The sequence below is a fragment of the Aspergillus terreus genome, genomic scaffold, assembly GCF_000149615.1.
Source record: "Aspergillus terreus NIH2624 scaffold_11 genomic scaffold, whole genome shotgun sequence".
NCBI classification, from domain to species: domain Eukaryota; kingdom Fungi; phylum Ascomycota; class Eurotiomycetes; order Eurotiales; family Aspergillaceae; genus Aspergillus; species Aspergillus terreus.
The window spans coordinates 438036-465967 of NT_165934.1; the positions used below are offsets into that span (position 1 = coordinate 438036).

General features: G+C 52.4%; 10 protein-coding genes across 10 annotated transcripts; 5 read left to right on the forward strand and 5 right to left on the reverse strand.

Annotated features, from left to right (window-relative positions):
• Window positions 1-296: 296 nt before the first annotated feature.
• ATEG_07577 (polysaccharide lyase family 1 protein) lies at window positions 297-1516 on the reverse strand (the record flags this gene model as incomplete). The annotated part of the gene is made up of 2 exons (XM_001216198.1): window positions 297-1320; window positions 1374-1516. The coding sequence occupies 2 exons, from the start codon at window positions 1514-1516 to the stop codon at window positions 297-299; spliced, it is 1167 nt and encodes a 388-aa protein (XP_001216198.1).
• A 1432-nt stretch (window positions 1517-2948) lies between these two features.
• Window positions 2949-4819, forward strand: ATEG_07578 (uncharacterized protein; the record flags this gene model as incomplete). The annotated part of the gene is made up of 4 exons (XM_001216199.1): window positions 2949-3281; window positions 3348-4170; window positions 4224-4273; window positions 4340-4819. 4 exons carry the CDS (start codon window positions 2949-2951, stop codon window positions 4817-4819), a joined length of 1686 nt encoding a protein of 561 aa, XP_001216199.1.
• A 2247-nt stretch (window positions 4820-7066) lies between these two features.
• On the reverse strand, window positions 7067-9376 carry ATEG_07579 (uncharacterized protein; the record flags this gene model as incomplete). The annotated part of the gene is made up of 3 exons (XM_001216200.1): window positions 7067-8289; window positions 8403-8469; window positions 8681-9376. The coding sequence occupies 3 exons, from the start codon at window positions 9374-9376 to the stop codon at window positions 7067-7069; spliced, it is 1986 nt and encodes a 661-aa protein (XP_001216200.1).
• A 2612-nt stretch (window positions 9377-11988) lies between these two features.
• ATEG_07580 (uncharacterized protein) lies at window positions 11989-12833 on the forward strand (the record flags this gene model as incomplete). Its single annotated transcript, XM_001216201.1, has 2 exons — window positions 11989-12494; window positions 12560-12833. The coding sequence occupies 2 exons, from the start codon at window positions 11989-11991 to the stop codon at window positions 12831-12833; spliced, it is 780 nt and encodes a 259-aa protein (XP_001216201.1).
• A 194-nt stretch (window positions 12834-13027) lies between these two features.
• ATEG_07581 (uncharacterized protein) lies at window positions 13028-16800 on the reverse strand (the record flags this gene model as incomplete). Its single annotated transcript, XM_001216202.1, has 5 exons — window positions 13028-13773; window positions 13831-14519; window positions 14575-15330; window positions 15377-15549; window positions 15658-16800. The coding sequence occupies 5 exons, from the start codon at window positions 16798-16800 to the stop codon at window positions 13028-13030; spliced, it is 3507 nt and encodes a 1168-aa protein (XP_001216202.1).
• A 747-nt stretch (window positions 16801-17547) lies between these two features.
• ATEG_07582 (uncharacterized protein) lies at window positions 17548-18126 on the forward strand (the record flags this gene model as incomplete). The annotated part of the gene is made up of 2 exons (XM_001216203.1): window positions 17548-17849; window positions 17901-18126. 2 exons carry the CDS (start codon window positions 17548-17550, stop codon window positions 18124-18126), a joined length of 528 nt encoding a protein of 175 aa, XP_001216203.1.
• A 2397-nt stretch (window positions 18127-20523) lies between these two features.
• Window positions 20524-21116, forward strand: ATEG_07583 (uncharacterized protein; the record flags this gene model as incomplete). The annotated part of the gene is made up of 2 exons (XM_001216204.1): window positions 20524-20569; window positions 20740-21116. The coding sequence occupies 2 exons, from the start codon at window positions 20524-20526 to the stop codon at window positions 21114-21116; spliced, it is 423 nt and encodes a 140-aa protein (XP_001216204.1).
• A 528-nt stretch (window positions 21117-21644) lies between these two features.
• ATEG_07584 (uncharacterized protein) lies at window positions 21645-23127 on the reverse strand (the record flags this gene model as incomplete). Its single annotated transcript, XM_001216205.1, has 2 exons — window positions 21645-22824; window positions 22934-23127. The coding sequence occupies 2 exons, from the start codon at window positions 23125-23127 to the stop codon at window positions 21645-21647; spliced, it is 1374 nt and encodes a 457-aa protein (XP_001216205.1).
• A 228-nt stretch (window positions 23128-23355) lies between these two features.
• ATEG_07585 (uncharacterized protein) lies at window positions 23356-24747 on the forward strand (the record flags this gene model as incomplete). The annotated part of the gene is made up of 3 exons (XM_001216206.1): window positions 23356-23516; window positions 23568-24210; window positions 24265-24747. 3 exons carry the CDS (start codon window positions 23356-23358, stop codon window positions 24745-24747), a joined length of 1287 nt encoding a protein of 428 aa, XP_001216206.1.
• Window positions 24748-25430: 683 nt separating this feature from the next.
• ATEG_07586 (uncharacterized protein) lies at window positions 25431-27613 on the reverse strand (the record flags this gene model as incomplete). Its single annotated transcript, XM_001216207.1, has 6 exons — window positions 25431-26100; window positions 26147-26443; window positions 26490-26794; window positions 26997-27147; window positions 27198-27534; window positions 27592-27613. 6 exons carry the CDS (start codon window positions 27611-27613, stop codon window positions 25431-25433), a joined length of 1782 nt encoding a protein of 593 aa, XP_001216207.1.
• Between the last annotated feature and the right edge of the window lie 319 nt (window positions 27614-27932).

Sequence of the window (27932 nt, forward strand, 5' to 3'; positions counted from 1 at the left end):
TATACTGATGCCTTAGGCATGTATTATCTAAGTTAGGTTTAGTCTGCTTCTATGGTCTTCCATACTTGTGAGATTGTAAGCAATATGACTGATGGCTGCTACAGTCTCTCGACAGTAAGATACGGTACGAACCATGAATATAACCTATCTTTTAATGATTTCTGTCATAGGAAGCCAAATGGACAAAGAACGAAATATGCAATCAAGTACTTGGGGGAGCAGCTGACCAAATGACACCAATAAACACTCCTATATTCAGAACAACGGTGAACTATGTACATATCCTGATGCACAACCTACAACTTCCCAACTCCAGCGTTGGCCACCACAGTAGTAGGCACATCAGCCACCGGAATGTGATCAATCAAGGAGTCGATGTACTGCGACGCCATCGTCAAAACATCCGCATCAGTCCGTTCCGTCCACGTTCCCGAGCCAGCCAGGCGGTTCCATTCGCAGATGTAGCCCAGCGGGCTGGTGCAGGCGCTGGCTGAGTCGACTGTGGGCACGTTGTAGATGAGGGCGCCGCTGGTCAGCGACGTCTCGGTCAAGGGGGTGTCGACAGACTCAAAGTAGTTGCCCTCCAGCAGCGCCCACGTGTTGGTATCAATGTCGAACGCATGCCCGCCAATGTTCTGGAAGTAGTTGTTGACGCCATGAAAGAAGATCGTAGATTCAGTCATGTCCGTGCCCATGTGCGGCGCCCGACCCGACACATCGTGCACCCAGTTGTCGGAGAAGGTGTAGAAGTCCTGCTCGCCGATGAGCAACAGCGTCCAGTAGTGCTTGCCATTACAGCCCGCGGACCAGTCGGTAACGCCGTCAAACTCGTTGTTCGAGATGGTCACCCGGCCGGCCTTGCCCCAGCCGCTGACGATGAACTGCCGGCCGATGAGGGAGATCTTGTTGTGGTCGATCCACACCAGGTCCGCATCATCAAGCGTGATGGCGTCGCCTCCCCAGACGTACTGAGGGTTCAAGTCTGTGATGTGGATGTTCTGAATGATGACATTGCTGTTGCCGCCGGTGATCCGGAGACCCTTGCCCTTCAGCACCCCGTCGCTACCGACACCGACAATGCTCTTGTTGGAACCCACGTTGATCGGGTTCTTCGCGGCGTTGTCGTAGGTGCATGACACCCAAGTCCCGTCATCGCAAGTGTCCTGGATCCACGCCTGACCAGCAGAGGTGCCGCCCTCGCAGGTAGTCGTACGCGTGCTGCAGCACTGACCATCGGTGGTGCCCTCCGTGCCGGTAAAATCCCACGTACGGTCGATCATGATTGTCCGCGCCGTGTCGTCAGTCAACCACTCGACAAGCCTGTTTCAGAGTAAGCATCGTTCGTACCACCGTAAGAGAATCATCAAACATACTCGTCAATGCTGGATGGAGTTTCCGGGGCCGCGGAACCACCGCCAGTCGTGCCAGCAGCGAACCCGAAGGCAGTGCCCGACACCTGAGCGTTCACGGCGCTCGCAGACAGCGCAAGCAAAGTGGAAAACGTCGCAGTCTTCATTTTGCTGGTGAATGAGTTTAGTCTGAATTTTTCCACCTCTGCATCCTACGAAGAAAGCCCCCTTTATACACCATCGGCGCTATCACATTCACTACCTTGATCTGGTTCCATAGCTCCGGGACCATGACATCGCTTAATGTGATCAATCTCTGGCAACTAGAATTATCATGGTCGTTTGAGGGTGCAGACGGTGTCTCAATTATCCACCAAGAAGGGAAGTTGTCTGGAGCCTTGTGCACTAAGTCGGCGGGGGCTGTTTCACATCGTTGCCCTATTTGGCTGGCGGAAATGAGCGCCAGGCACACGCCAAGAGGCCCGCCGGACATTCACATTGCGATTGGCACCATCGTCACCAGGGATAAGGAGCACATGGAGTATATGCATGGCATACAGAGGAGCGCGGATTAATTATCCAAGCGAGATAAGGGCCGAGGCACGGTACCGTGAAACCGGTTGGCCGGGGCATCATGCAGCGCAGTGGTGGATGCCGTGGCTTTGGCCTACAACATGAGAATGAGGCAAAAGGGCCTCATCATGTTGTTCTGAGACCAAACGTATTCTGTGTCACCATAATGCAAGTTAGGAATACAAGGTAATCTTTCCGGTGCGCATGAGTCTTACCTCTGTGTTCCTCGTCTTAGGAACCAGAGTCCTTCTCGAAGTACCCGTCCCAGAACAATCAGATATGAAGACTTCCGTTCATTACGTAGCCAGGACCCCGAACCTGGACACCGAGAAAGCTTTTATCGTAGACTTTCAGTTGACCACGTCGAAGGTGCTTGCCGAGAGAATACCAAGCCTGACCATTGTCGCATGACAGTGACCGCGATTGATACCCCCGAAGACTGGAAGCTTGATATCCCCGGTTTCTGTGTTCTGCGGGACACCACCCATATCGACCGTGGAAAAGTCAACATGCATAAAGTAGTTGCGTAAGATCACTACTGGCTTGAGCTTGAGGCAATTTTGCATAAGTACTTTCCCCAATACTCGAGGATTGAGTGTTTTGATCTTACTGTGGGTAGTCTTGAGACTTGCTCTCCAGTTCCCGAGTTTGCTGATTTGATAAAACCTCTATGAAAGGTAATAAAGAGACACCCAGAGTTTCCAAACGTGATAAATACGAGCAGCCGACCTCTATCGTTCACTGTGATTGGTCGCAAAGTCGTTCAATTGGTGCTTTCCGGACAATGAAAGCTTCTGGGAGAGAAAGAAATCTGAGAATGCCACGTCACTACAGTAACACGGACCCAAACTTGATATTTTCAAGGTCTATCCGCTTCATGCACCGAATTGCAAGCTTCGGATCTTTTGAATGTCTCGATCGGGTGCTGCAGTTCGCCGCCAGATGACTTGTGATTCCTGTGACCCTGGACCTTACCTTTCGTGAAGCATCAAGCAGAGATCGTCGAACCTCTACTTAAGCATCAACATGCCAGTCTCAGAGTACCGAACAGACCGCGAGACTACGCACAAGCTAGAGACTCGTGGGGTCTTCGATAGCCTCGCCAATGATGATACTCAGGATGAAAACCGCTCTAAAGCCTACGCTCACCACTTAGCCCGGGCGTGCTGGCACGGGGGTCGGATTGTTCTTCGCCAGACTTCGCCTGAGTCAGAGGGAATATTTGACTTTATGATGGAACTGCACAGAGCATGCAACGGGCGATGGGACACTGTTCGTCATCTTGGCATCGAGCAGGAGGATCTTGATGCATGGCTTGAGTTTGCTGGCACCTTCCTTTCCAGCCTTGGTAACTATTTCGTCGGTGCCCACCACAGCCTGCGAGCTTTCAAGCTATGGCCTGATTTACTAATGCTGCAGTGACAGGATGATGGAGGCCGGAAAGCCACCCCGAATGTTCCCAAACACGCCCTACTCAAGATGGCGAGCATATCACCCGAGGCGACCGCGAAGCTTGAAGAGGTCCTTGAACCGATGATGGCAACCCAACCGGGTCGACTTGGGTATCCGGACAAAACAAGCCAGTCCGGCTTCTACCCTGGAACGGAGGAGATCACAAAGGAAGAGATCGAGGACATCACCAAGCTAATGGAAACCAAAAAGGTCGCCCCAGAGAACACTCGCCTTCGGAAGCTCGACCAGCGAAACACCTCGGCTCCCGATGATTTTGAAGTGTTTGAAATCCTCCAGGCTTCTGTAGAAAAAGACCCCATACCCCAGCTTCTTGGGGACATCAAGATCGGAGGCCAGCGTCAGTTACGAGTTTTGCTTTCCCGCGGCGATCATACCAAAGAAATGGCCAAGATTTGTGTAGAGCTCAGTGAGGCACGCAAATACGCCGCTACTGACGAACAGAAGACTGCACTTTCCCAACTCATTGAGAGCTTCCGCACTGGAGACTACGAGATCTTCCGTTCCGCCCACAAAACATGGGTTAAAGACAAAGCTCCTCCAGTGGAACATTGCATGGGTTCCCTTTTCGGCTATCGCGATCCCTATGGCGCGAGAGCGGATTGGTTAGCTGTAGCTGGTATCGCTCATCCCGAGGAAACGAGAAAAATGAGACTGCTCATTGAGCAGTCTCCGGAACTTATCCGCACGCTCCCTTGGGCGATACCTGATGAGAACAACGGGAAAGGACCGTTTGAGCCCAGTGAACTGGATGTCCCTGACTTCGCGATAATTCATGGTGAGCGTACCACTGATCAACGGAAAAGAGACACCACTCTGACAGTATCTCAGTACTCGCCTCTGTTTCCAGCACTGTTTGGGAAGCCATGAACATTACTTTGGTAAGCTTTAGAGAAACTTGTCTTCCATCAAATCAAGGATGGACATCATGGCTGACATTACTTTAGGACGACGATGATGGAAAGAGACACGGTGTCAAGAATCTAGTTTTCGGCAATCGAATGAGTCTCAATAGCAGTCCCGGCCGTCCATGCTATTATGTTCACCCTTCAGAGGCTGAGGCGTACATGGGCTGTGCCCATATCTCACGCTTCATCGGCACCGCCATACATGAACTTGTCGGACACGGGACAGGAAAGCTGCTGGCTGAGACGGGACCAGGCACCTTCAACTTTGATCACAAGAACAGGCCGATCAGTCCAATTACAGGCCATCCCATACAGACTTGGTATGAACCGGGGGAAACATGGAATAGTGTGTTTGGCAAATTGGCACCGACAGTGGAAGAGTGCAGAGCATTCCTAGTCGCAAACTACCTGGCTGATAACAAGGACATTCTCGCCCTGTTTGGATATGATCAGAATAGCAAGCCAACATCAGATGACCGTGAGTATCCCGATGACGGGGCAACGGAAGTGCCTACATGACTAACGTTGAGAAGTCATATATTATACATACCTTCGGATTGGGGTGGAGGGCCTTTGCGCGCTTAGTAGCTTCAAGGCGGAAGACCAAGCCTGGGGTGGTGACCACGACCAGGTGAGCTTGGAAACTGATGCGCTGAGAGAAACTTCGCTTGAACTGACGTTTTTTCCAACCTCTTTCCGTGTCTCAGGCTCTCTTTGCGATATTCAAACACATCCTTCAAGACGGAGATGGTGTCATGTGGGTAGAGCACGACCCCGTTGCCAAAGAGCTCTTTGTTCGCGTTGACCGCTCCAAAATTGTCTCCCACGGCAAACCCTCGATCGAGCGCATGCTGTGTAAGATCCATATCTGGCACTCTACCGCTGATATCAACGCATGCCGGCCTTTCTATGAGGCTCTGAGTGCGGTTCATGACGAGTATGAGATCTGGAGGCAAATTGTTGTCTCGAAGCCGCAGCCGAGGTGGAAATTTGTGCAGCCCAACACCTTCCTGAAAGATGATGGTACGGTCGAGCTTCGGGACTATGAGGCCAACAATGTGGGCATCATACAATCTTTCTTTGAGCGGAAAATTTGATTCCCGGGGGTTATATACTGAAGGGTCGAATCCAGCATCCATATTTTAGTCTTTCGTATGATATTTCCTCAGGACAGATCAATTCGGCAGGATGTAAGTGCGTACACAATGCATGTAATACTGTTGCTATGCGGGAGTGCTGTCAGGCCTGCCGACAGCTCTAATATGGTCGCCAGCCCACCTGGACGACAGTTTCAACACCACGTCCCTTTCAATAGAAGCGTCATGGCTCCACATAAATGCACTCCAGATTCTCTGAATAATCCTCAACTGACAATGCGGGTTTAGCCAAAGCCAACTTTTTAACCTCTGCGCAGAAGGATCCGGTCATGCAGCATCTGGGATCCCAGTGGCCAAGATATAGATTGGAAAGTGTCGTAGTATCTGTAGCAGTGGAGTCAGCCGAGCCAGGCCACGTATGAAATGCAGCTTCATGAGTTTGATTCGCCTATTTTCAACTTTTAGAAATAGGCTCTGGGTTAAGAAAGACGCCAGTATCAAAGTGAAACGGAACCTGCCTAAACAGACACGGGATACTAAAGAAGAGTCCGTTTTGATATTGGCCTGTTTTTCTACATCAAGATCTAGTCACAGATCTATTGCCAGGGCTTTACATTTTCCAAAATGGATCAGAGGTCTTGAAGTGGAGTGGTTTTCTGAAGTGGTAGCTGTCAGCTTTCACTCCTTGGTCAACATATCTATCGACTCTGGGCCCCTCTAGCGCACGGAGGTACTTCGTATCCCCGGGGTCTATGAGGACAGGATCAATGATATCAAATATAATAAAAGAACACGTCTGGATAAAATCACTGTGTAGATATGAAGCAAAATTGGCTGTCTGCATCCAGTGTTTATCGCAGAATCCGACAGCTCCACTGTCATATAACATCTGAACACTCACCGATAGGGATATCACAAACAGCATAAGCCAGGGCTAAAGAACTTCCACATAATTCATTGGCATTCTATCACACCCCGGTACTCCGTACTTCCAAACAAAAACCTCAAAAGGCACAACTCTGCTCCAACGCATTTGGATACTCTTCAATCGTCGCCAACTATTCATCCGCCTCTGTTAGCCTGTTCTAACCTGTAAAACTTCGAAGACTTACTAAGAAACGACGCGCCGCTAGCCTATCCCACCGCGCATTCTCCGCGCTACCATTCATGTATTGGAAGTCATTCCCGGACTCTGCGTTGGGAATGCTCAACGAGGGCCGCTTACGGCGCCGTATCAGACGGTATGCGATGTATATCGTTACGGTTGCGCCGGTTACCAGCTCAATCACGGCTCGCGATTTCCCCTCGTGTTTTGCGACGGGTTCAAAGGTCTGAGGTGTTGGATCCATCTTGGAATGGCCTCTTCAACAACTGCAATTGTGCGAAGAGTAGGAGCCATAGACCAACGACGAAACCATGTCTAAGAAAAGCATGCCTGGCCGCGTGGCCGCGTTCTCGTTCTACGTTCTACAGTGGAGCTACATCACTATGCCTTCATATCCTATTTCTAAATAAAGCCACACAATGACTGGATTGCATTCTAGACCATCTGGAATCTTCATGTGAACAAGCCGACAAACAACCTCTAAGCAAATTCCCGGGATAGGAACCATGGCATCCCAAAGCATAATTAATATGGCAACAGAACTCTCCCACGGACACACCACTTTCAATACAGTCGTCGATCAAAGAACCGGTGAGCAACAATTAACCGTTCAACGAGCAGGACCAACATCCTGCGAGAAAATGCATTTTGCATATTAGTGACCTGGGTCTCGAGGGCCTCCAGTTTCGCCTGGGCCCTCCACATCTCCTGCTCGATCTCGTCAGCATCCATAAACACCCAGTCGTCGTCTGGAGATGGGAAAGTGTGAGTACCGGTATTATCAGGGTCCTGGACGGCCTCATTCCTACATAGCCCAAATGCAGACAGGAGCCTTGCAACAATGCCAGCAATACCAGCCACAAGCAACGAGCAAACTGACGCATTACCTTCCCTCGCCTGTTCAGCAATCTTCCGGCTCAACAAGATTTCCATCTCCCTAATCTGGGCTTCGAGAATCGCCATGCGGTCTTCAGCAATGGAAATCGCAATCTGAATGTCATCACATTCCATGGTATCCTGATCAAATTTCGACATGTCAATGTCCTCAGACAGTGGGGATTGAACTGATGTACGCTCGTCGGTTCCGTGCGGCTGGGAGGAAGCAGATTGCATGTCGAAGAAAGCATCGCTCTTAGATGATCTGCTCGAATCAGGATCCTTGTCTTCCATCGTGGCATCAAACTCCATTTCTCCGTCTCTGTCTGTATCGTGGCTGCTGCATGGGTAGCAATCTTCGCTGGGCTGAACGGGCTCGCACGGGTCAGTGTCTAGGAGGGACTTCTGTCTACAATCGACGAATGGCTTGGAGTTGCTGGTCTCCTCGCTCCGCAGCGCGTCAACAAGTTCTGCGTCGTCAAAAGAGATCAGATCTGATTCTGACGAGGGAACAATGGCATTACCTTGAGAGCCCGGATCTTCTTGGATGTCGTCGGGTAAGGCGTTGAAAAGCTCGTCGCCATCGTCAGATCCCACCTCTCCGAAGAACTTCGCGAAAGCCTTAGCGTGATGACGGATCATCTCCTCTGTCAGGCTCTCGGCTTCCCCACTGGAAGGACTAGCAGCCCGCAATATAGCGTCCATCTCCGATTCGAGAGGGCTTGCACGAGCAGGAACAAACCAGTCCGACCCATCGCGCTCCATGGCGTTGGGAGGTGAGATCCCTCGGCTGTGTCGGTGATGGTGGTCAGTTGAATGCGCAGCGAGCCAGGCGTCTTCGCACTGCAGACACAGGGTCGGATGCTCGTCGGGCAGGCGCTGTTGGCGGGTTCGCTCGTCACAATGGGCAACTACGCCATATTGTAAGCCGTTAGTATACTCCACGCAGGCCTCCATGGTGAAGGTCGCGATGTGGCGGCACCGAGGGTACCGGTTGAAGGTATAGAGACACATGGGGGCTCACGTTTGAAGGCAGTCAGATACCACAGTTGGGCTGAAGATGGTAGTGAATTGAAAGCTGCTGCTGGTGACTATCGAGCACGTTTATATAATTCACTGCTGCAGTCTCGACAATGCGGATACAGTAGACAGCCGATAATGCACAAAGACATTATACAGAAACCACCCATGCAACGTTCTTTGACGGATTGTGCCACATCTGTCAACGCATCCAAACAAAGAGCATAAAGGCACAATACGCAGGCATCATGGGCAAATACCTTAACGCGTTCCTTCCAATACCGGGGATCCCTCCTTCCTATCCATCAAAAACCGCACGCCTGAATCCAACAGCCACCAAGCGGCCATCTCGTGCAGGAAGCGCAACACGGGTTTCTCCAGCGGCATGGTGGCCCGCTTTGTTCCGTGGGGTCCAGTCTCCCGCTTCGTCCACATCGCCGTCTCACTGTGATACACGATCTCCTCTCCGTCTTCGGTATACCGAATCACCAGGCGTCCGCCGATGGGCCCTTTGAGCAGGATGGCCAACACGGCCTTGTCGGGAGTCCTCTCTTCGACCCGGTACACGCCGCACACCAGGTCCCCTTTGTCGAAGTTGAGGGAGTGGATGTGAGAGGCGCTGAATGTCTTACGGTCTACAGGCGGCACTACGAGCCGGAGGATCCAGGCCTGGGGGAATTTCGCAAACGCGGTCATGTTGCGGCGCAGTAGCATGGTAAAGAGGTCGTCTGCGTCTTTGTTCGGGAGGAGGTCCCGTGGGACGCGACGCGATGCGTGGTCGTGTACGGCGTAGTATTCATCGGTGAAGACCTCTGGAGGGATAGAGGTGATGGTGGCGGAGAGGGAGCTCGGAAGCTTCCCGTGCTGAGACCCGTGGACAATGCGATGTTCCAGAGAGCGATGCAGGAAATAACAGTACGCGACAGCCGTGGAGGACGTAGCTAGACACAATGAAGTGACAAAGAGTAGAGAAGGCATTTTGTGATGTTGGTGACACAGATGTGTGGTATGAATGAAAGAAAGTCACAGTCAGAGGGTGAAAAACGACGGGTGCTCGGGACAATCCGGCAGTGGAGCCCATCGAACACGAGAGACAGACACTAAACAAGCCACCATCGTCTAGTTCGTGTCCAGCTTTGGTTGCATTTCACGACGAAATCATCTGTTGGAGTTGAGTATCGATACATATTGGTTGGGTCAAAGACACTGATAAAGCTGTGGTCGGTCAAGGTCATATAATTGTATCAGGACACATAATGTCCACAAGACAGAGAACAGTAGAAACAGGATGATGGGTAAATTGGATGGGTTTGCATCTCTATACATTCCAGGCTGATCTAGAAGCATCTATACTCCAAGCCACGATGGCCGATTACCTGCTGGCCGGAAGTGAGCAACGAGTCATCATTCCACGATGGCTTGACTTGTATTGTATTACCCAAATATACTAGGTAGTCAAAATTCCTCCTGACATTATGATTATCAGTCTTATCGTAAACTCCAAGACGTAACAAGCGTGCGCAAAAATGCAATAAAATCGACTCCTCCATCACCCACACCATCCTCATCCATCTGGGTATTGTCAACGGCCATCAGGACGCTGGAATAAAAGACGACGACCGCAGTGTCCTCCGATCACTCGACCATCTTCACCCATGCTTACCATTATGGCTCTCTCCTCTTCCAATCCCTCCGAAGCGCCATCCGATCGCTTAGTGCACCTCTTGCACTTCATAGGTCTGCCGCTGGGCCTTTCGTGCCATCCATTTACGATAGGCAAATAGCGAGAGGATGCCGAGACCCACGACGAAGACGATGCAGAAGACGAGGATCGGACCGGGATTTTCTGATGCCCAGTTACGCTTGAGGATCTGGCTCCGTGCTTCGATATCGGGGAGGGTGATGGCGGCCATGTTGCTGTCTTATTATTAGCTACTAAGCTTCGTTCTCGACTGTGCAAGTTTTGACCGCGATGCGATCTGAAACATACTGGACGGCGTGGATGGATATCCCACGAGCAAAAAAGAGACCGGTCTATATCGCGAGCACGAGATACCCGATAAATTCCAACGAAGAAACCACCGCACGGAGATGACCAGGGAGGAAGATGGAAGATGCCAGACTCTCCGGCAAGAAAGAAAGACGAAAAAGACAATAGCTTAGGATCGGTCGGAGAGCGTGTCGGGAGCTGCGGAAGGCCGAAGACTGCAGGGATAGCAATGACGTGGAAGAGATGAAAGTATGCAACGGTCAGCATGCATCTCCGGGGGAGGGGAAGGGCATGGATTTGGTACTAGGGTTCAGGACAGGAGTTTAATGGCTTTGCTTCTGCTGGTCATGATTCTATTTGGTGTGGCTATCGTGACTTAGCGTTCGAGTGTCTGGATTTTGATTCATACGGACCATATCCTAGACATCGATATCCTTCTGTGCTTGCTCGCTCCCAGTCTTCGGTATAAGTGACACGCCACGCTTACCCTGGTCGGTATCACAACCACCTCTGAACTGAAGACCGAGAACCCCATCCTTGCGATCAATTCTTTCATCTGCGATTGCAGACAAACTTTGGCGATGCGCCCTCCCGCTGGCGTCACCACTCGATCATACCCGCCGGTCGACGTGGATCATGACATGTACGAATCGGGGAAAGAGGAGAGAGAGCAGCTGAATGGCTAAGAAGACCGCAGTCGACAGGGATTGACTATCAGCCCATGCCAGTGCTCGTTGCTGTATACTTTGGGATAGATGGTGTTGTCGGCCATTGCTCTCATGACGTCATCTATATCAACCCATCAACCGCCTTAGCTAATCAGTGAATCACGACAACAATTTACAAGGATGCTCAGGACATAACTTAGATACTCGAATGGTCGGAAATGATAGTGAGGAGGAATACGGTTTCTATTTTCAGTATTTTCGACTGCTCGTGTCGAGTTCATCGCCCCATCCCAGGAACAGTGGGAGTGGGAAGCCAGTCGCAGAATGCAGCCCTAGATCTATAACCATCCACTCGTTGGCTTCAACAACGTGATTCTGCTTCGCTGCATCTGTCGCTCTTTATGATGCTGAATTTCATGCTCAGGAAAAAAGCACATCCGATCTATCTCTCTTATACAGCCAGCTGGAGATGATCAAGGGACTAACACGCACCAGAATCCACTCCTTCGTATTCGGCCCAGCAGCGCCAATCACCTGGCCATGTCAATCCCCTAATGCAAAGTCGAGGTTTCGATCGACGAGAAAGCTATTAAGAGTGTCAATTTTAGCTGCAGTACGAGCAGACGCCTTAGCCGGGGTTCAGGCATCTCTGGGCGTGCCAGTGGTCGAGTCCCGGCCAAAATTAGCAGACTCACGACTCGGTTCCTGCGCACTTCATCTGGGATATTTACTGTCGATCAACACCTGGATACAGATCAGTCAAAGCGCGAGTGATCGCTCCGTAGCCCATCTATTAGCAATACGAGCTGGTCCCTAGCGCAAAGCACGTCCATCATGGAGCATATGCATTAAAATCCGCTCCTCCCCACTCGTAAAACACCATACTATCTTCCTCGCCTCTCCCATCCCTATACCCTCCTCAACCCGCCATCATGGTCCGAAAATCCACCTGGATGGCACTACACGCCGTCGCATACACACCCCTAACCACCGCCTGGACACTCACATGGCGGAACGAAACCGCCGGCGCAACAATCGAACACCAAGACACCGCCCTCACCTGCACACGTATCTACCACGAAAAAGGCGAGGATTTCTCGTGGGACCCCGAGGGCGCCTGGTGCATGGACTTCTGGGCCGAGCCGACCTGCGACACCCGCATCGGCTACTCCTGCGACGGCCGCGTGTGGGAAAAGGCCGCGTCGCGAAACCTCTCCGCCTTTGACGTCTACCCCATGCCTGTGGAATCAAGACGCGTATACGGGTTTCTCAGCACGTCGGCGACGCCCAGTCCGACCGCTGCGGCGACGACGCTTACCGTTACGCATCCGGCTGCGACGAGCGCGACGCAGACGGCCGAAGCTGAGGGTGAGGGTGATTCGGGGTCATCGCTGTCTGGGGGCGCCATTGCGGGCATTGTGATCGGTGATGTGGCGGGGTTAGCTGTCCTCGCTGCGTTGTGCTTCTTTTTGGGGAAGCGCAAGCCGAAACATGCGCATGCAGCGCCAGAGGTCCCGTTGTCGCCTGCGCCTCCGCCGCCGCCGCCAGCAGCAGGAGTAGGGGCGGTGATGTCTCGCACCGATACGAATCGGAGCTATCCCACGCCGTATACGCCGCATACCCAGCCCGCGGCGTTCCCGTTCGAACACAAGTCCCCCATGTCGGAGGTGTCGGGGACCCAGTCGATGTATTCGGCTGCGCCGCCGTACTCGCCGCCGGCCAGCGTGTATCAGCCGCCGTCTGCGGCGCGGGTCGTGGAGCTTCCCGGGAACTATAATCAATTGAGCGAGATGGACGGCAGTTCGGATGTCAAGCGGCCGTTGAATTAATGGGTGCAGACAGGAGTTTGCGGGTTGCATATAGGATACATAGGGAAGCAATTATATTTTGGGGTTGCTTCAGCGTCAGATACCACATGTCATTCCATTCAGAGCATATATGTACTTGGTTCTAGCCATGCATGCTACATACTCATGATCGCTCGCCCTGAGTAGTAACGCCACTGTTAAACAACAGATCCGTCTTCGTCTCCCGATCCCAAACCCTGACCCCGTCGCTCTTCCGCCGGAAATACAGAATCCGATGCATCGGGATAAAAGCCTCGTCCGTCAACTCGGACTTCCACTGCCCAACAGGCATCTCCTTGGCCCCAAGGAAGCGGTCGTCGTAGCCAATAATGTAATTGTCGATGTCGATGTTTGCGTCCCATCGTAACCGACTGAGGATATCGCTTGCCGGACGCAACCGCGAGCCAGTAGGAACATTCCCACCAGCCCGCATTCTAGGGCGACTGGGGAGTTTCTGGCCTTCTGCTTCATCTTCATCCTCATCCTCCTCAAGATCAATATCGTCGTCCGAGTCATCGGAAAAGTCCTCGCTGTGCGCGGCATTCCCCCAGGACGAGCTGTCAACGTGGAGACCCCGGACCCCGGATGGCGAGACCAAGGTCACGTCGACCCAGTTGGAGGACGGATCGAAGTAGTTCTCGTCTCCGCGGATTGATTCAGCGAATGCGTCCAGAACCGCACGGAGGGCGGTTTCTGCGGACTGGCGGTCGACTGCGCTCATGGGTGTTGTGGACTTGGACGCATCGCCCCGAGTAAGGCCGATCAGGAAGCAGCCTTGATATTCGCCCTCGCTCTCGCTCGCCTCCTCCATGTCCGTGAATCGCGCGGGCCAGATGCGGGCATGCAAGTCGGGGAACCGTCGCTGGATATCTAAAAGAGTCCCATGCATTAGTGTCAATCTCTTGCCAGGTGGAATGCCAAACATACCCACGAGAAGCGAGACACATCGCCACTCCAACCAGCCGACTAACAGCCTACCCTTCGCCGCTCCCGCGCCCCAGTACTGCACATTCACCTTAGCATAGCTCGGGTACGAAGTGAGGAAGTCCTCAACGCCGCTCGAGCTCCCCGCGGCGCCGAGGAGGCCAGCCCAGGTGATTTCCGGCGAAGCCAGCTGCCGATCCATACGCTTGAATTCCTGCTCGAGTGTGCGTGCTGATGGGAGGGAAGCAGCCCTCGCGACGTTAACTTTGGGCGTGTTCTGGGTGAGGATCACGATGGGTTCTCTGGAGGTGCGGAAGTAGCGCGGCGCAGTCTTGTAGAAGCCGGGGTCGTAGACAATAGTGCGATCCCACTGGAACTGCGCGTAGTGCCGGAAAAAGGTGCATATCATGTCTGCCGCTGAGAGCGGGCCGGCCTTCTGGAACGAAAGCTTGCACACACTAGAGAGAAGGAGGGTAATGTGGATGCCACCCAGGTAGCCCAGCTTCGCGGAGTAGACTCCCCGGCGCTGGGCCCATGTTTTGATGAACCGGTAGGCCGAGCGGAAGGTGGCCAGGTCAGGAATTGTGCGCTGCAGGTAGTGCATGTCCCGTAGGGGGTTGAGTTTGAGCAGGGAACGCATTGGGAGGTAAAAGGCCGAGTCGTCGTCTGGGAGGTCGAGGGCCTGCGGCCAACTATAGGGGAGTGAGTTATAAACAATGAAGGTCAAGTTTGATAGAAGAGGCATACCTTTCAACGACGCGCGAGGCCGCACAATACTGCAGATCGACTCGCACACCACGAGCTTCCAGTTCCAACATGACGCCGGACGCGGCCTTGACCTTGCGCAGGATCTTGATCTCACCATGGATAGCTTTGCGGAGCTTGGCAACCATGAGGGCGAAGAATGTCCGGGCGCTGAGCTGACCGATGACCAGCAAGTCAATATCGGACGAGCTGTTCCAAACCCCGAGTCCGTAGGACCCAACAGGGACCACAGCAAACGAGAACCTCAACCGTGTGTCTGTGGGCAGATTAGGATCCCGCTGGTTCACGACTTGCCTGATTAGATCGACAACCTCCTGACGCTGTCTGATTTCCTCTGGTGATGGGAACGCGTTGTGGTCCCACAGAGACTGCATCAATTGTTCAACACCACCTAGAGAAGCTCGTGCCCTGGAGATGTCGATGGATGGTTTCTCCTCCACAGCATCCGACACAGCTTCGTGTACTTTCAGCACCGCTCGGATGCCCCAGTGGTCACTCCCCAGCTGGGCATCGACCCCGTCGGACGCGATATCGGGAACACCAAAGCGGTTCAGGCCAAGCACTTCAAAAGCTTCCCCTCGAACTAGAATTCGATCGTATCTCTGCGGCCGCTTATGGAAGCTTTGTCCGGGAATACGGGCAGCGAGATAATTCTCCGTCGGGTCAAAAGTAGCCCCCTCTTCGCCTTCATACAGCGCACCAAAGTCCAGCCCGTCCCAGGGATTACCTGGTGGATCACTACCAGATCCTTCAGCTCGACTGGCAAAATAGCAATCCAAAAGACCCCGCCTCGGCTAGCATGCCGCCCAGAGAGGACAATGTAGACGCAGCTTGTGGCGAGATAGACTTCCGCTTCACGGCCAAATCGAGCGTATAGGACGATGTTGTGATGTTGAAGTCCCCTGCTACTATCCAGTGGTTATGAGCGTATTTGCTGGAAAGATGATTGATTATCAGCTGCAGCTGAGACCGCTTAGTCTGAATAGAGCTGTCGATGAGGCCACAGGTGAGGTGCACGCCAGTCACGATGAGAGGCACGAATTTGGATTCGTGAAATGTGCCTACATTGTCCAGCTTAAGGACCACGGCACCCTTATGACGGGTTTCGAAGGGAAGCCACTCCCAGTGAAAGGACCATTGGCTGAGCACGACAATGTTCCGCAGACTCGTCAACGGGCTGATATCGGCCTGATCTGGCGGGCCATGTGTCGTAAACGGGTACCGCAGACGGATTTCCGGATCTCTGAGTAGAAAGGACAGAAAGTCGTCGGAAACCTCCTGCAGCACAAGAATATCGGCTGTCGCAGCCTCCGCGCGCAGGTTCTGCAGCAGGATGGGGTAGCGCTCTGTGGGCGGAGGATAGTGGGAGTCGATAAGGACATTGTACGAGGCTACCCTGAGCGATCCCACATGCGTGCATTTCCCAGTGGACGGCGATGATTCCGGGACTGCGATCCATTTCCCTTGTTCGCCGTCAGTCTGCGCCTCTTGATACTGGAAGGTTACTCCTGGCTCTGGATGAGATCTCGACGGTGGGGATGGTACTGTCGGCGCATCCCCGTGATACGTCCGGTCAATATTATCCTCCCAAGCATAGCCTGGTCCTGGTATGACAGCGTGCTCTGGAGACAATGGGATCTTCCCCCAAACCTCCATGCGACAAGCTGCGGTCGGCAGCCCCTGCGAGCGGTCCCGGATCAAGATGACCAACTCTGCAACGTCCCAATCAATCTCTGGCAGCAGACCCGCTTTTTCCACGAGAAACTGCCGCTGTGCAGGCTCGTCTGCCTCACTCTGGCCGATCGTGAGGTGTAGAGGACCGGGTTCATGCGACGGATGGCCAAAATCATCCAGGATCTCCCGTCGCAAATGGATCAGAGCTTCGGATCCTGCACTGCCGTGATCAGTCAAATAAATTGTGCTGCTGCGTCGGTGGGCGAAGAAGTCCGACCGATCCAAACATAGTCGGATGGCATCGTGCGATCGGCGGGCCAAGGTAGACTGGACAATTGTTGCTGCCTGCGTGAGACTCTCTGGCGCCACAAATGGATAGATCAGATTGATATGTGGCGGCCATCGTCCATGGGCCTTGTCGTACAGTGCTCGTAGACGGTCGATATCGCCGACCAGATGTGACGGGGGGAGCACACAGAGGGCGGTTTCATAAGAGGTCAGAGATGGCACTTGTGTGTCTTCCACGGCCGCCATGGTGAGTTAAAACAGATTAATTATGTAAATCCAACAGAAATGAATGATAAAAAGGAGTGGTACAATTGAAACGCTCAAGGAATCGCGGCCTATGCACGACTGTGATGAATTAGTCTGCGGTGTTCCCCTTCACATCCCCTTCTATATAGATCTTCCTCCCTGGTGTTTACTTTTGCAAATGCTCCGCAAGGCTGAAACTAGATCTCCAGCGGCTCCATATTTCGTGGGGTCATTGTTCCAGTTGCCAGTAATAGCTTTACTGTGAGTGATTCATGGAGAAGGTTGCAATGATTGTGAGTCACCGAAGGGGGCGGTGCACGAGTCACTCTGCCAGCTCAGTTCTCAGTTCTCCATGACTCAGCTGGGGTGTCGCAAGAGTCACTTACACGGTTTTCATGGCCAGGCAGTCAATATAGTTATTTTTGAACCATTGAGAGACAATAAGCTACCTAGTACTTACCACGATGTAGTTGGTGACTCCCTTTTGCGGCTTGCTGTTCCGCTCTGTGGGCGGATCAGCGCTTCAGACTGAGACACTAATTGCGCCAGTTTGCCATAGACGACTCCAGCTTCTCAATCTGACCAAGAAGAATGAATTTCTATCTTGAAGGCATAGAAATCCTAACAATGTCTGTCAAAAGGTCACACAAATCACGTGATACTGTCTCGCTTGCTTTGTGTGCCTGGTGAACATCGACAGCCGGCGATCAGGGCACGACCACATACAAGCCGCTCACGTCAATCATCATGGACGATGAGCCAACGCGAGTCATAGTATACACATGCGTTACAGATATACCTGGTGACCCCCAACGGCGCCATAATACTCTTGGACAGGCACTCTGCAAGCAAGTGTTTGGAAGGGAGTTCCATGCGGAGCTCCGGCCTTCTTCTTACGACCATGTTCATATTCCCGCTGATTTCGACTCCGACCAACCACTGAAACGATGGTTCATATTCGATTTGAACGTCAAAGACCAGATTACTGTGGAGGCTGTTTCGCAGATTCCACATGCGGTATACCTGGCAAGTTGCCAAAGCGGCGAATTGTACGCATCACACACTACCTAGAAAGGAGTAACGCTAATTCCGTTCGTTAGAATATTCATCCCACGCGATGTCTGGGCTGAGAAAGCAAAGTCCCGAGCTAAATCATACACATGGGGCGGGAAAATGGAACAAAAGATGGTAGATGAAATGAGAGAGAGATTGGCAGAGGACTGTCCATCTCCCAGTCAAGGAGATTCTGGTGGTGTTATCCCTCTGCATGCCGGGCATTCCTCATCATCTTTATCCTCTTGCCAGTCCCAAACATCTACTCGCTGATGAGGAGGACAGGTCACTCGATTTCGTATAGCCGGTCCACACCTAGCGATATACACGGTCGCCTCATGACCACAAACACCAAAGCGTCCTCGCACGTTGTCGCACATCTATGTCTGTTAACAGCATCTCCGGCCATTGGATTTCTACTTGCCTTTGCAGCTTGGTGTCGGTGGTACAGTGGTTATTAATACGGTTGGGTTTTGTCTATTCGCAAGTCAGTCTTTGATATCAGAAGTGCAAATAAGCCTCATACCCCACAGAGAGAAATGCCAATGACTCTTCTTAGCGTACGGTATGTGGAACAATCCACGCTCTCCAGCTATAGCTATTAGATGAGGTTTCCAGGCCGCATAGCTGGGAGTAAATCTCACAAGCCACAAGGAGGGGTAGTGGGATGACATGTCGCTCCCCGGCCAATATACCTCACTACGCCACGATCCTCATCTGGAAGAATCCCTCCCTAAGTATTGTGTCTTTTTCTATAATCGCGTCGTATTTCCAAGCTCCAGCTCTTCCGGGCTCCTTTTTACTGTTGAACTTTAGCAGCCTTGACCGACGATCAAACCCGTGCTTGCCACCTCGCTGTCAACATACTAGACAAGTCTGTAGCAAATTGATTTCTGCACAGTAAGGATTCCCCATGGTGGTTCGCAATGCAAACAGAGTATAATAATGATCCTTGCCTTATAGTGCGGCATCTATAGGGGACTGAAGCAGTCGACAGGGGGTTGTTCGAGGCCTTTCAAAGGCTTCTACGCTTCCTTGTCCCACTGCAGGCCCTACACGGTGTTTGTATTCATTCTTTACTTGTTCTTTGAAGCGATTGATTGCTCTACAGACTTGCTGTATCTTCTCCTTTGATCTACGTAGCGAACCCACGCTTCCTGAATCAGTCTAATAGCTACTATCCAATCCCCATCAGCCCATCGACGCGTTTCAAATCTCTACGCAGTCTCTTGCTTTCCCAGTCCACCAGTTAAATCCGAATTTCTATAATCACGGTTAGTCCTTTCGAATAAAGAATTATTACAACGTGGCAGCATGCCCTGGGTAAACATGGCAGACAGCAAGCTTTTATCATAGGTCTTGTTATTGGGTCCTTGGCCCAAGCCAGATTTACTATATCTTCCGGATCGGTTCCAGATTTTCTCACGTCATTTGGCTCGGTTGAGTCATTAATTACCCCAGTGACATCAATTGACGCCTTTTCGTCACGGTCAGGATATAGGCTTCATCAGTAGCTACGAGATGTTCGCCATGATGTCCGCGGAGAAGACAGTCGATGACTTGCTTCTACTATTGTGTCATGACAGTAGTGGCGACCCACTAGAACGTGTAACCTGGACAGATATCGGCATATACGCTACATAGCATTATTTACATGAGACGAAAACTGCATTGCTTCTGTTGTTGCTGGACAAACCCACAGCTTAGACAAGGTCATAGCACCCGACCTAGGATGCATCCTGTCAGGTTATCTCGTTAATACACCCCGTAACATAAATGCTGGATATGCAGAATGCCTTCTCGGGAAAAGTGCATATAGTGTTTAGCACCCAGCATTTACCGCAAGGGTCATTCGCCCTGGAAGCTTAGGGTATGGATTCCGGGTTGTCGGGTCGCGCCGATTGTCTCATCTTGCGGTATGCCCATGAGGCAAAGCCTCGTTTCGTCACAACTCCCAGGCTTTGTTAAGTGACGATGTAATGGAAACCTAATCTCGGTTGCTGGCTGTGGTGGCCACGATCTTTCCCTGATGCACAGAAGCAGCGGGAGAGTTCCCGGCCAGATCCTGACAGGCTTTTTTGGTTCTGTCTATGAATTGCCCTTATGAAGACGCCACAAATGCAAATCTGCAGGCAAATTGTTTCCCGTGCCCGGGATGCATATCTATATAGCATCATTTACTGGTCACCGCCAACGTACCACTGGTTTTTGATTCAGATCGCACAGACGGCCAAGATCGCCACTACATCACATCACTTTCTCAAGAGGTGGAGGATATCCCAGATTGGATATCCTACGCCTTTTGACTTTCCTCGAAGCAAGTAATCGGGAGGCTGGAGGGGTGGCGAGGTATACAGAAGGTCAAGACGAAGTATATATAAAGGACCATGCACGGCCAGAAGGGCCCAAACATCTCAACAATATTCAATTCCACATAATCGCACTCTCAAAACCACTTTCTGACTGTTAAACCACTTTTTTGAGGACCAATTTCTCTAAAAATCGGCAAGATGATATATCAGCGAATCCATACAAATGACTCCGACACGATCATCCTCCCGCTCTATATCGTACTCTTCCTCTACCACATGACCAACAGGGGAACATCCTACAGAACATACCATCCCGGTAGGGTCGCAGAATCATCATGAACAGAATCTTGAGCTAACCATGTCTAGCCCTTCCATGGCATTCAATAGCAGGCACTATCGAGATTGTACTCTACTACCTCGGCTTCCGCTGTTCGCTCATGGCCGTCGTCGCATGCTTCGTACACTCATGGACCGCCCTGATGCTAGTCAAGAACCTGGGGAATGGCTACCCGCCTCTGACAAGTATGGACTGGCAACCCACCCCGATACATATGACATGTATTAACGATCATAGGGCCTGCCTACCAGGCCGGCTCAGTGATGCGGCCTGCGCAGATGCTCTACGCATACTATACGCAAAGTCCAGCGGACTACCACGACGCCCTCATGCCCATCCACTCATTCGTTTATACTCGAGTTCTGATCTTCCTTATGGGAACGATGGGTCCGACCCCCTCGTTCCAGAAGAACGTCAACTCGCGCTTCGTGTACTCGGAATCTATACTTGGGGGCGCCCTCATTGCCGTCAGCCACTCCACCAAGCCCGAGGCAATTGCAGTTTATGCGAGTATTATGCACATGGTGGGAAAGGTCTCGCTGTGGGCGCGGAGAAGGCATGATGCCGAACGGTATGTCGCAGTATCAGACCTCCACCATCGTGAATATCGCTAATGTTGTGAGTGCAGGGAGCAGGGTGTTCCGCTGTCGAAGTCTGTGAGGCTGCTTTCCTACATGGGCTTCATTACCAGGGGCAAGCGGCTGGTGAACTCTTCGAAGGCCAGCAGCAAAGAGGCACCTGAGATTGGACATCTGTATGGAGATCGGATGGGACATTCTTGGGCGAGTGTCAGCTAGCTGGATGCAGGTCTGACCTATGCGTTTCTATGCACGAGAATGCTGTGATCACACATCTTGGAAAGAAGCTCGCGATGTGACGGCCGTTTGATCTATCCCTTCCTTTTTCGTGTATAAATTGAGATGATTTATATAGCAATTACACCGAGCACGTCCCCCATGACAAGGGGGCTTCAAGATAACCAGAAGTCAGGGACAAACCGCATATAGATTAAAAAATCCACACATGATGAACATGGAAGACATGAGTATTGTTGCATAACAGAATGTTTAGGAAGATATTCACCTGGTACAAACCATTCCTTGTGCTATGATAGAGACAAATGCAACAACTCCCCATACCCCTTATTTCAACCACGGCACCTCTTCAGGCAGATACTTATAAGCCCTGAAAATAGCATTGCTCTCATACGCAAATCCCATCCGCTCCATCTTCTCCAGCTCATCCGCGCTCATCACGCCCTTGTAATCACTCAACTGCGGCACGACAAATTCCCAGACCGTCTCCCCCGTCTCTGTCACCTCCAAGATCCGCCCAGTAGCCGCCTCACAGAGCAGAACATTCCCGTTCTTCAACTTCTGCGCAGACCCCATGAACGGCGTAAAAAACCCCAAGCCCCCGGTACTCGGGTCCTTATATTCCCAGCGCACCGCCTTCGTCTCACGAGATACAATAATCGCTCGCGAGAACGGCACCGACACCCCAGGCCGGAACACCCCATTGTCGAAGACAAGTATCTCCCCGGACGGCAGTTCATGCGCACAATGCTGCTGGCTGACCACCGGCGGCGCAAGGTGCCACAACACCTCTCCCGTCTGGCGACTGATCACGATCACGCCGGACGTGCTGCGCAGGGACGCAATGATGTTGCCATCAGACGCGAATGAGACGCTGTTGATCAGCGGCCAGTGTTCGCGCGGGTAGTGCGCAAGCAGAGGGAACCGCTCGGGGTCAAGGTGGTCGACTGCCCGCCACGACCAGAGAAGCTTTGCGCCGCCGCCAGTCGTGCCAGCCTCGCTTCTGCTCTCAAAGTCAGCCGATGATGACTTGTTGGATGTACGCCACGGATCAACCAGCTTGATGCAGTCGGCGTACACCGTCCCGCCCGGCGCTTCGCTGTGCGGAATCCCGCCCCGGACGCCTGCGGCTTCTTCAGCCGTCAATGGCTCCAACGTTGTGTAGAGGAGCGTGCCGTCGTCAAGGTGGTTCTGGTCATGGTGCGCGCGCGGATCATGGTATTCGCGCAGCACTTGACCCTCCGGCGAGACTTGCATCATGATGCCGCCGCGGTACTTGGCCCACATGGGGAACAGGCGGGGGCCGTCTGGGTGCACGCCGTTGTAGGCGAGGTTGCCGTCGGGGAGGATGCGGGCGTGCCGGCCTGCGCGGTAAGGAAGATCCCATTTGTGTACCTCCTCGCCTGTGGTGGATACGAGGTGCGCGGTGTTGGAGGTGAGTGGTGTGTATAAGACGTAGCCGGGGGCTACTTTTTTGGCGTCGACGCCGCGGAGACCGAGGCCGCGTCTGCGGAGGGTGTGTTGTTCCATCTTGTTTTCGAATAGGTACAAAGAAATGAGTTTCATGAAAGTGCTTTATTATGGCTCGATATAAATATCTGTGTGAGCCGGCCTACGACCGGCATGCCGCGGTTGATCCGCGGTAAGATACGCTGATCGCTGATAAAGCACGCAACTGATATGGCGTCAGATGGCGCTCTGATAGACTTATCGGTATGCCGCGGAGGTCAAATAGCATGCAAGTATATGAATAGGGGATATCCAAGTGGTATGTGTGGCCATCGTTGTTCTGTTTGTGCTTGCCGCTCATGATGGAGGACGCAGTATATCACTCCGAGAAGACATCCCATGTTGACGACGTCGAAGCACCCACGACATGGACTCAGACACTCGCTATCGAAAGGGGCGGTATACAACGGGTGACAGATGAGCAGCGACAGGAGAACACGACCAAGTTTTGGAACGCTTGCACATTCTGGTACGCCGTTTATATCCAACGCAACTTATAATCGACTGACTCTCCAGGCTGAGCGCCAACATGGCAGTGGCTACCCTCAACACTGGCACACTAGGAGGCGTAATGGGTCTTTCGTTCTGGGATAGCTTTATCATCATCCTCATCGTCAACCTCCTCAGCGACTTACTCCCAGCATGGACTGCGGCGTTTGGCCTGACAGGTCTCCGAATGACCACCTTCTCGTATGTCCCCATCCACCCTCCGCAAGCTCATACCGATACTAACACCCACAGACGCTACTCCTTCGGCTACTGGGGAAACCTCCTCGTGGTCATCTTCTCCATGATTGCGACCACAGGCTGGAACGCCATCAACTCCATCTCCGGCGCGTCCGTTCTCGAAGCCCTCTCCGACGGAAAGTGTCCTGCCTGGGCCGGGGTAATTATCATCTGTACGACGGTATGGATTATCTGCGCGCTGGGAATTACATGGATTCACCAACTCGACGTATTTCTCTGGATACCCCCGTTGGTCGTCTGGTGCGTCACAGCAGGAACTGGGGCATCGCATCTCACAGCCGCGAAAGTCAAGGACTTCGAAACGAGCGAGGATAAAGCAGCCGCTGTATTATCTTTTATCGCAATAATCTTCTCCTTTTCTGTCTCGTGGGTCAACTGCGCAGCCGATTACAACGTCCGCATGCCGGTGGACACTCCTCGCTGGCGAATCTTCTCCGCTACCTACGTCGGGATTCTTGTCCCATCGGTGTCAGTCCAGAGCCTTGGAACGGCGTTATACACCGGTACTGTGACAAGCGCAGCTTGGGGCACCGCATACCAGAGTTCTGGGGTAGGCGGGCTGCTGAAGATGGCTCTCGAGCCCGCAGGCGGGTTTGGAAAGTTCCTCATGGTGCTCGCTGCGTTGAGCGCTATTCCAGTACGTTACTTTTATTCCTACTATGATCGGAGACAACACTAACGCTTGCTTAAGAACAACATCCCCAATAACTACTCCTTCGCGCTGCATGCGCAGAACTTCGGTCCCTGGGCCGCGCGCATCCCGCGCATCGTCCTCGTCACATTCGGCTTCGTTGCAGCCATCATCGTTGGCAGCTGCGCTGCGGTGTATTTTGAGGATACACTGCAGACATTCCTCAGCGTGATTGGGTACTGGACGGTCATACACATCACTCTTGTTGCCGAGGAACATGTCTTCTTCCGGAGAGGTTGGAGTGGGTATGACCTCGACGCCTGGGATGACCCTGCAAAGCTGCCTTTTGGCTGGTCTGCCGTTGGTGCGTTTGCAGCCGGCTTTGTGGGCGCTGCACTGGGCATGAAAGTCGCCTGGTATGTTGGGCCTGTTGCTAGGAGGATCGGATCTGGGGCAAATATTGGACATGAGTTGACGTTTGCCTTTTCTGGGATCGCGTTTTTGGGATTGAGGTGGTTGGAGAAGAGGGTTGGTGGACGATAGAATATATCTCCGATGTGGTCATGAGCTGGTTATGTTTATAATTTTGTTTGCTTATATACAACGGTCCTCAATTATTCTCCATCAGGATAGATGATCTAGGTAGTAGGGAATTCCCAGCTGGGCAGGAGATCCCAACTCCCATCGCCTGTCGTCTCTACACCCAGGAATTCCGGGAAATACCCGGCAAGGTCTCCTCCTAGCCAGCTCTCTGCTGTCTCTGGGACTGCCGTTGGACGATGCTTCCTCGGTCGTAGCTTCTGATGAACCTTCGAAATCACAGTTCCCAAGACGTGACCGACATGGCACGGGAGCCCGATAGACTGGAGCCATGCAACGAGAGCAAGAATAAGAGAGTCCAACTCTTCCATATTATGGGTCTGCGTCAACTGCTCTTCATACCCATTCAGTAGTCGACAGATAATGACAGCGGCGAAGGTGATCATATGATAGATATGGTCAGAGAGATGTCGGGTCCGCTCATCTGTAGTATCCATGGCGAGTCGGATAATGGACGTCGAGTGCCGGATCATCTCGGAGAGGACTGACTCTCGGGCTCGCGCAGATTTGGATTTCAAGGATTGATCGTATAGTATGAGATGGGCGAAGTGGAATCCCATGAGGAGGAACTGCGCCCGTGGTTGTTCTGTCATTGCGTCAGATCAATTCTGCCATTGGGGCGAGAGTCACATACCCAGAACAAACTGCCACTCCTTCCTCCAGCTTTGCAAGTCGGCAACTGATTTGAGAAGGTCAATGGTTCTTTCGGTGGTGTTTACGTAGACAGCCCAGTAAAGAAACACCTCGGCAACCATCCGTAATTCGTAGTTCGTTACACGGTCCGATTCCACGATCGAACGACATCGAGCGATTTGCGCTTCTTGCAACATGGACAGTCTGCTGGTGCCAACACAGTAATGCAGGTGGACAAGACAGAGGTGGTTCCATAGACAGCAATAGTCTAGGGTCGTTTTTGTGGGCTGCGTGCCTCCATGTGGCCTAGCCTGATCGAACACGCCGCTGGACTGCCAGTGCTGCAGGGCGAACCCGCTCAGAAGCCAGCTGTCAATGCTCAGTGGGACTTGTCCGACTGTTGTGGACCACATTGAGAGAATTAGGCTCGCCTGGAAGAATTCGATCGGCTGGGGTGCGTCCAGGAGGGCATTGGAAACAAGAGATCGGGCGCATTGGTAGAGCTTCGGAGCTAAGTTCACAGCAAGATCTTCGGTGGTATGTCTTACCGCAATCAGACAGCAGGCACATAGCAGTAGCGGCGATCTTGATACTTTCTGCAGTAGGTCCTTCGGGTCGTTCTCTTCGTCGAACAGAACCCAGCGGCCGTAGTGCTCGGCGAAGCTTCGTGGTCTTAGCGTGTTGTCAGTCTGTGTGGACATGGACGTACATTTTCAAAAGACTGAGCGCCAGATCAGGTGTGATCAATCCTTCGAGGACTGATACATGCGAGCTAGTCTCTGGTGACTTCATTCCGATATCCGATGCTAAGTCGCGAATAACCATGACAGGCGGTGCCGATTGAGCTTCCGGTTTTGTTGATACGGCGCCTGCACTGACTGGTGTCTCTGTTCCAATCCTATTCTCTGCTAGTCGTGTAGCTGATCTTTGACCGGTCGTGATGCTGGTTGAATCTTCTCCCAGTCGTTCTAGCAAAGCACCAACGGTCGATTCCAGCTGGGCCAGTCTACCCAAATTTTAGTACGGCGGAAGCATGCTGGGCAGCCTCTTACCTCGCCTCGGTGCTGATACTCGTAGCCACGACCTCCTCGCCAGCACTCGACACAAAGGAACATCGCTGGCGAAGACGCTCGCAGCGTAAACATGGTCTTCCTGATACTCCAGACTCATAACATCTTGTCTTTTGCTTTCGACATGTGACACAGGCCCGCGAGGCTCGTCCTCGATCAGGAGGCATTTTCCATGTCGGTTTGATACATGCAAATGTGCAGCAGTTGCGACGATAGTGTGGAGACGGACTCTCGCCATGGACCGGAGACATGGCGTCAACTAGCGGCCATGATAAGCTAGACCTCGGCTATCTCCGATCGTCTTTATTAGTGTCCTCGCGATATCATCATTTGTTCTGTCGAGTATTTCGCATTAAAGGGAGGTCATATTTCTAAACACCGACGAGCGCATAGAATGGTATCACATGGTATCTAAGGTATGCAACAAATGCGCAAACAAAACATCTAGCTCATTACACCTGGAAGCACCTCCGATCAACCGCTCCGCACGTTCTGATGCACCTCAACTCTGCCACTATTGTGCCAGGTTGCCAGAAGAGCGCCGCATTTTCCGCAGTGGTGATGCATATCCTTCAGCGATGTCATCAGGTACGGGATACATCCTAGGCAGAAGCAACAGCAAAGCACGGCAGCCCATCCACTACACCACGTCAGTTTCTCGCCTCGGTATGATTCACAAGTGATACGTACTGGGTCGTGCTTCCGGCCTCCGCCTCGACTCGCGTCATTTCGCGATATCCGCAAACAGGGCAGTCCACCGGCGCAGGTCCACGTTGTAAAGCGTGTAGGGGCGACGCTGTGTTGTATCCGCTGGGGTGCTGCATGCCCCCGTAAAAGGTCATCTGGTGCGATTGGTCCTTTGTTTGCTGCTGGCCGTGGATGGGATCATGGAGGTAGGCGATGTCCGGTTGGATGGGTCCTTGATGCTGCTGTGGGTATGTTGGTTGGGGAGACATGGGCGTCTGCTGAGGCTGGATAGGAGTGGGTTGGTAATGAATCGGCTGTGGCTGCTGGTCGTACACCGGCACTGGTGCTGAGACGAGTCAGTGTGCTTCGTGACTGCAGAAGGTGGAGAGAATCTTACTGTCGCTGATCTTTTCGGCCATGATGAGATGGGTTCCTCTGTTGAATGTGCTCCGGTCGTTGGAGAGGGTCTTGGAAATTACACTGATCGGACAAAACACTGAATATGTTTCCTATGTGGGAGTCCAAGAGCCGATGAAAAGTATTAGGGAGACTTCTCAACCTTAGGCGGCTCCTCGTAATCTTATACAACACGACTCTGGCTCATTTCCCCTATCACAGCCACAAAGAATCCCCAGCACATGGCATCTATTTCAGGAACAGCCAGTCACACATCGTCCTCAGACAGCCTTTGCTCCTAACGACACAGTCCCTGGCAGTCGACCATTTACGGCGACGAAA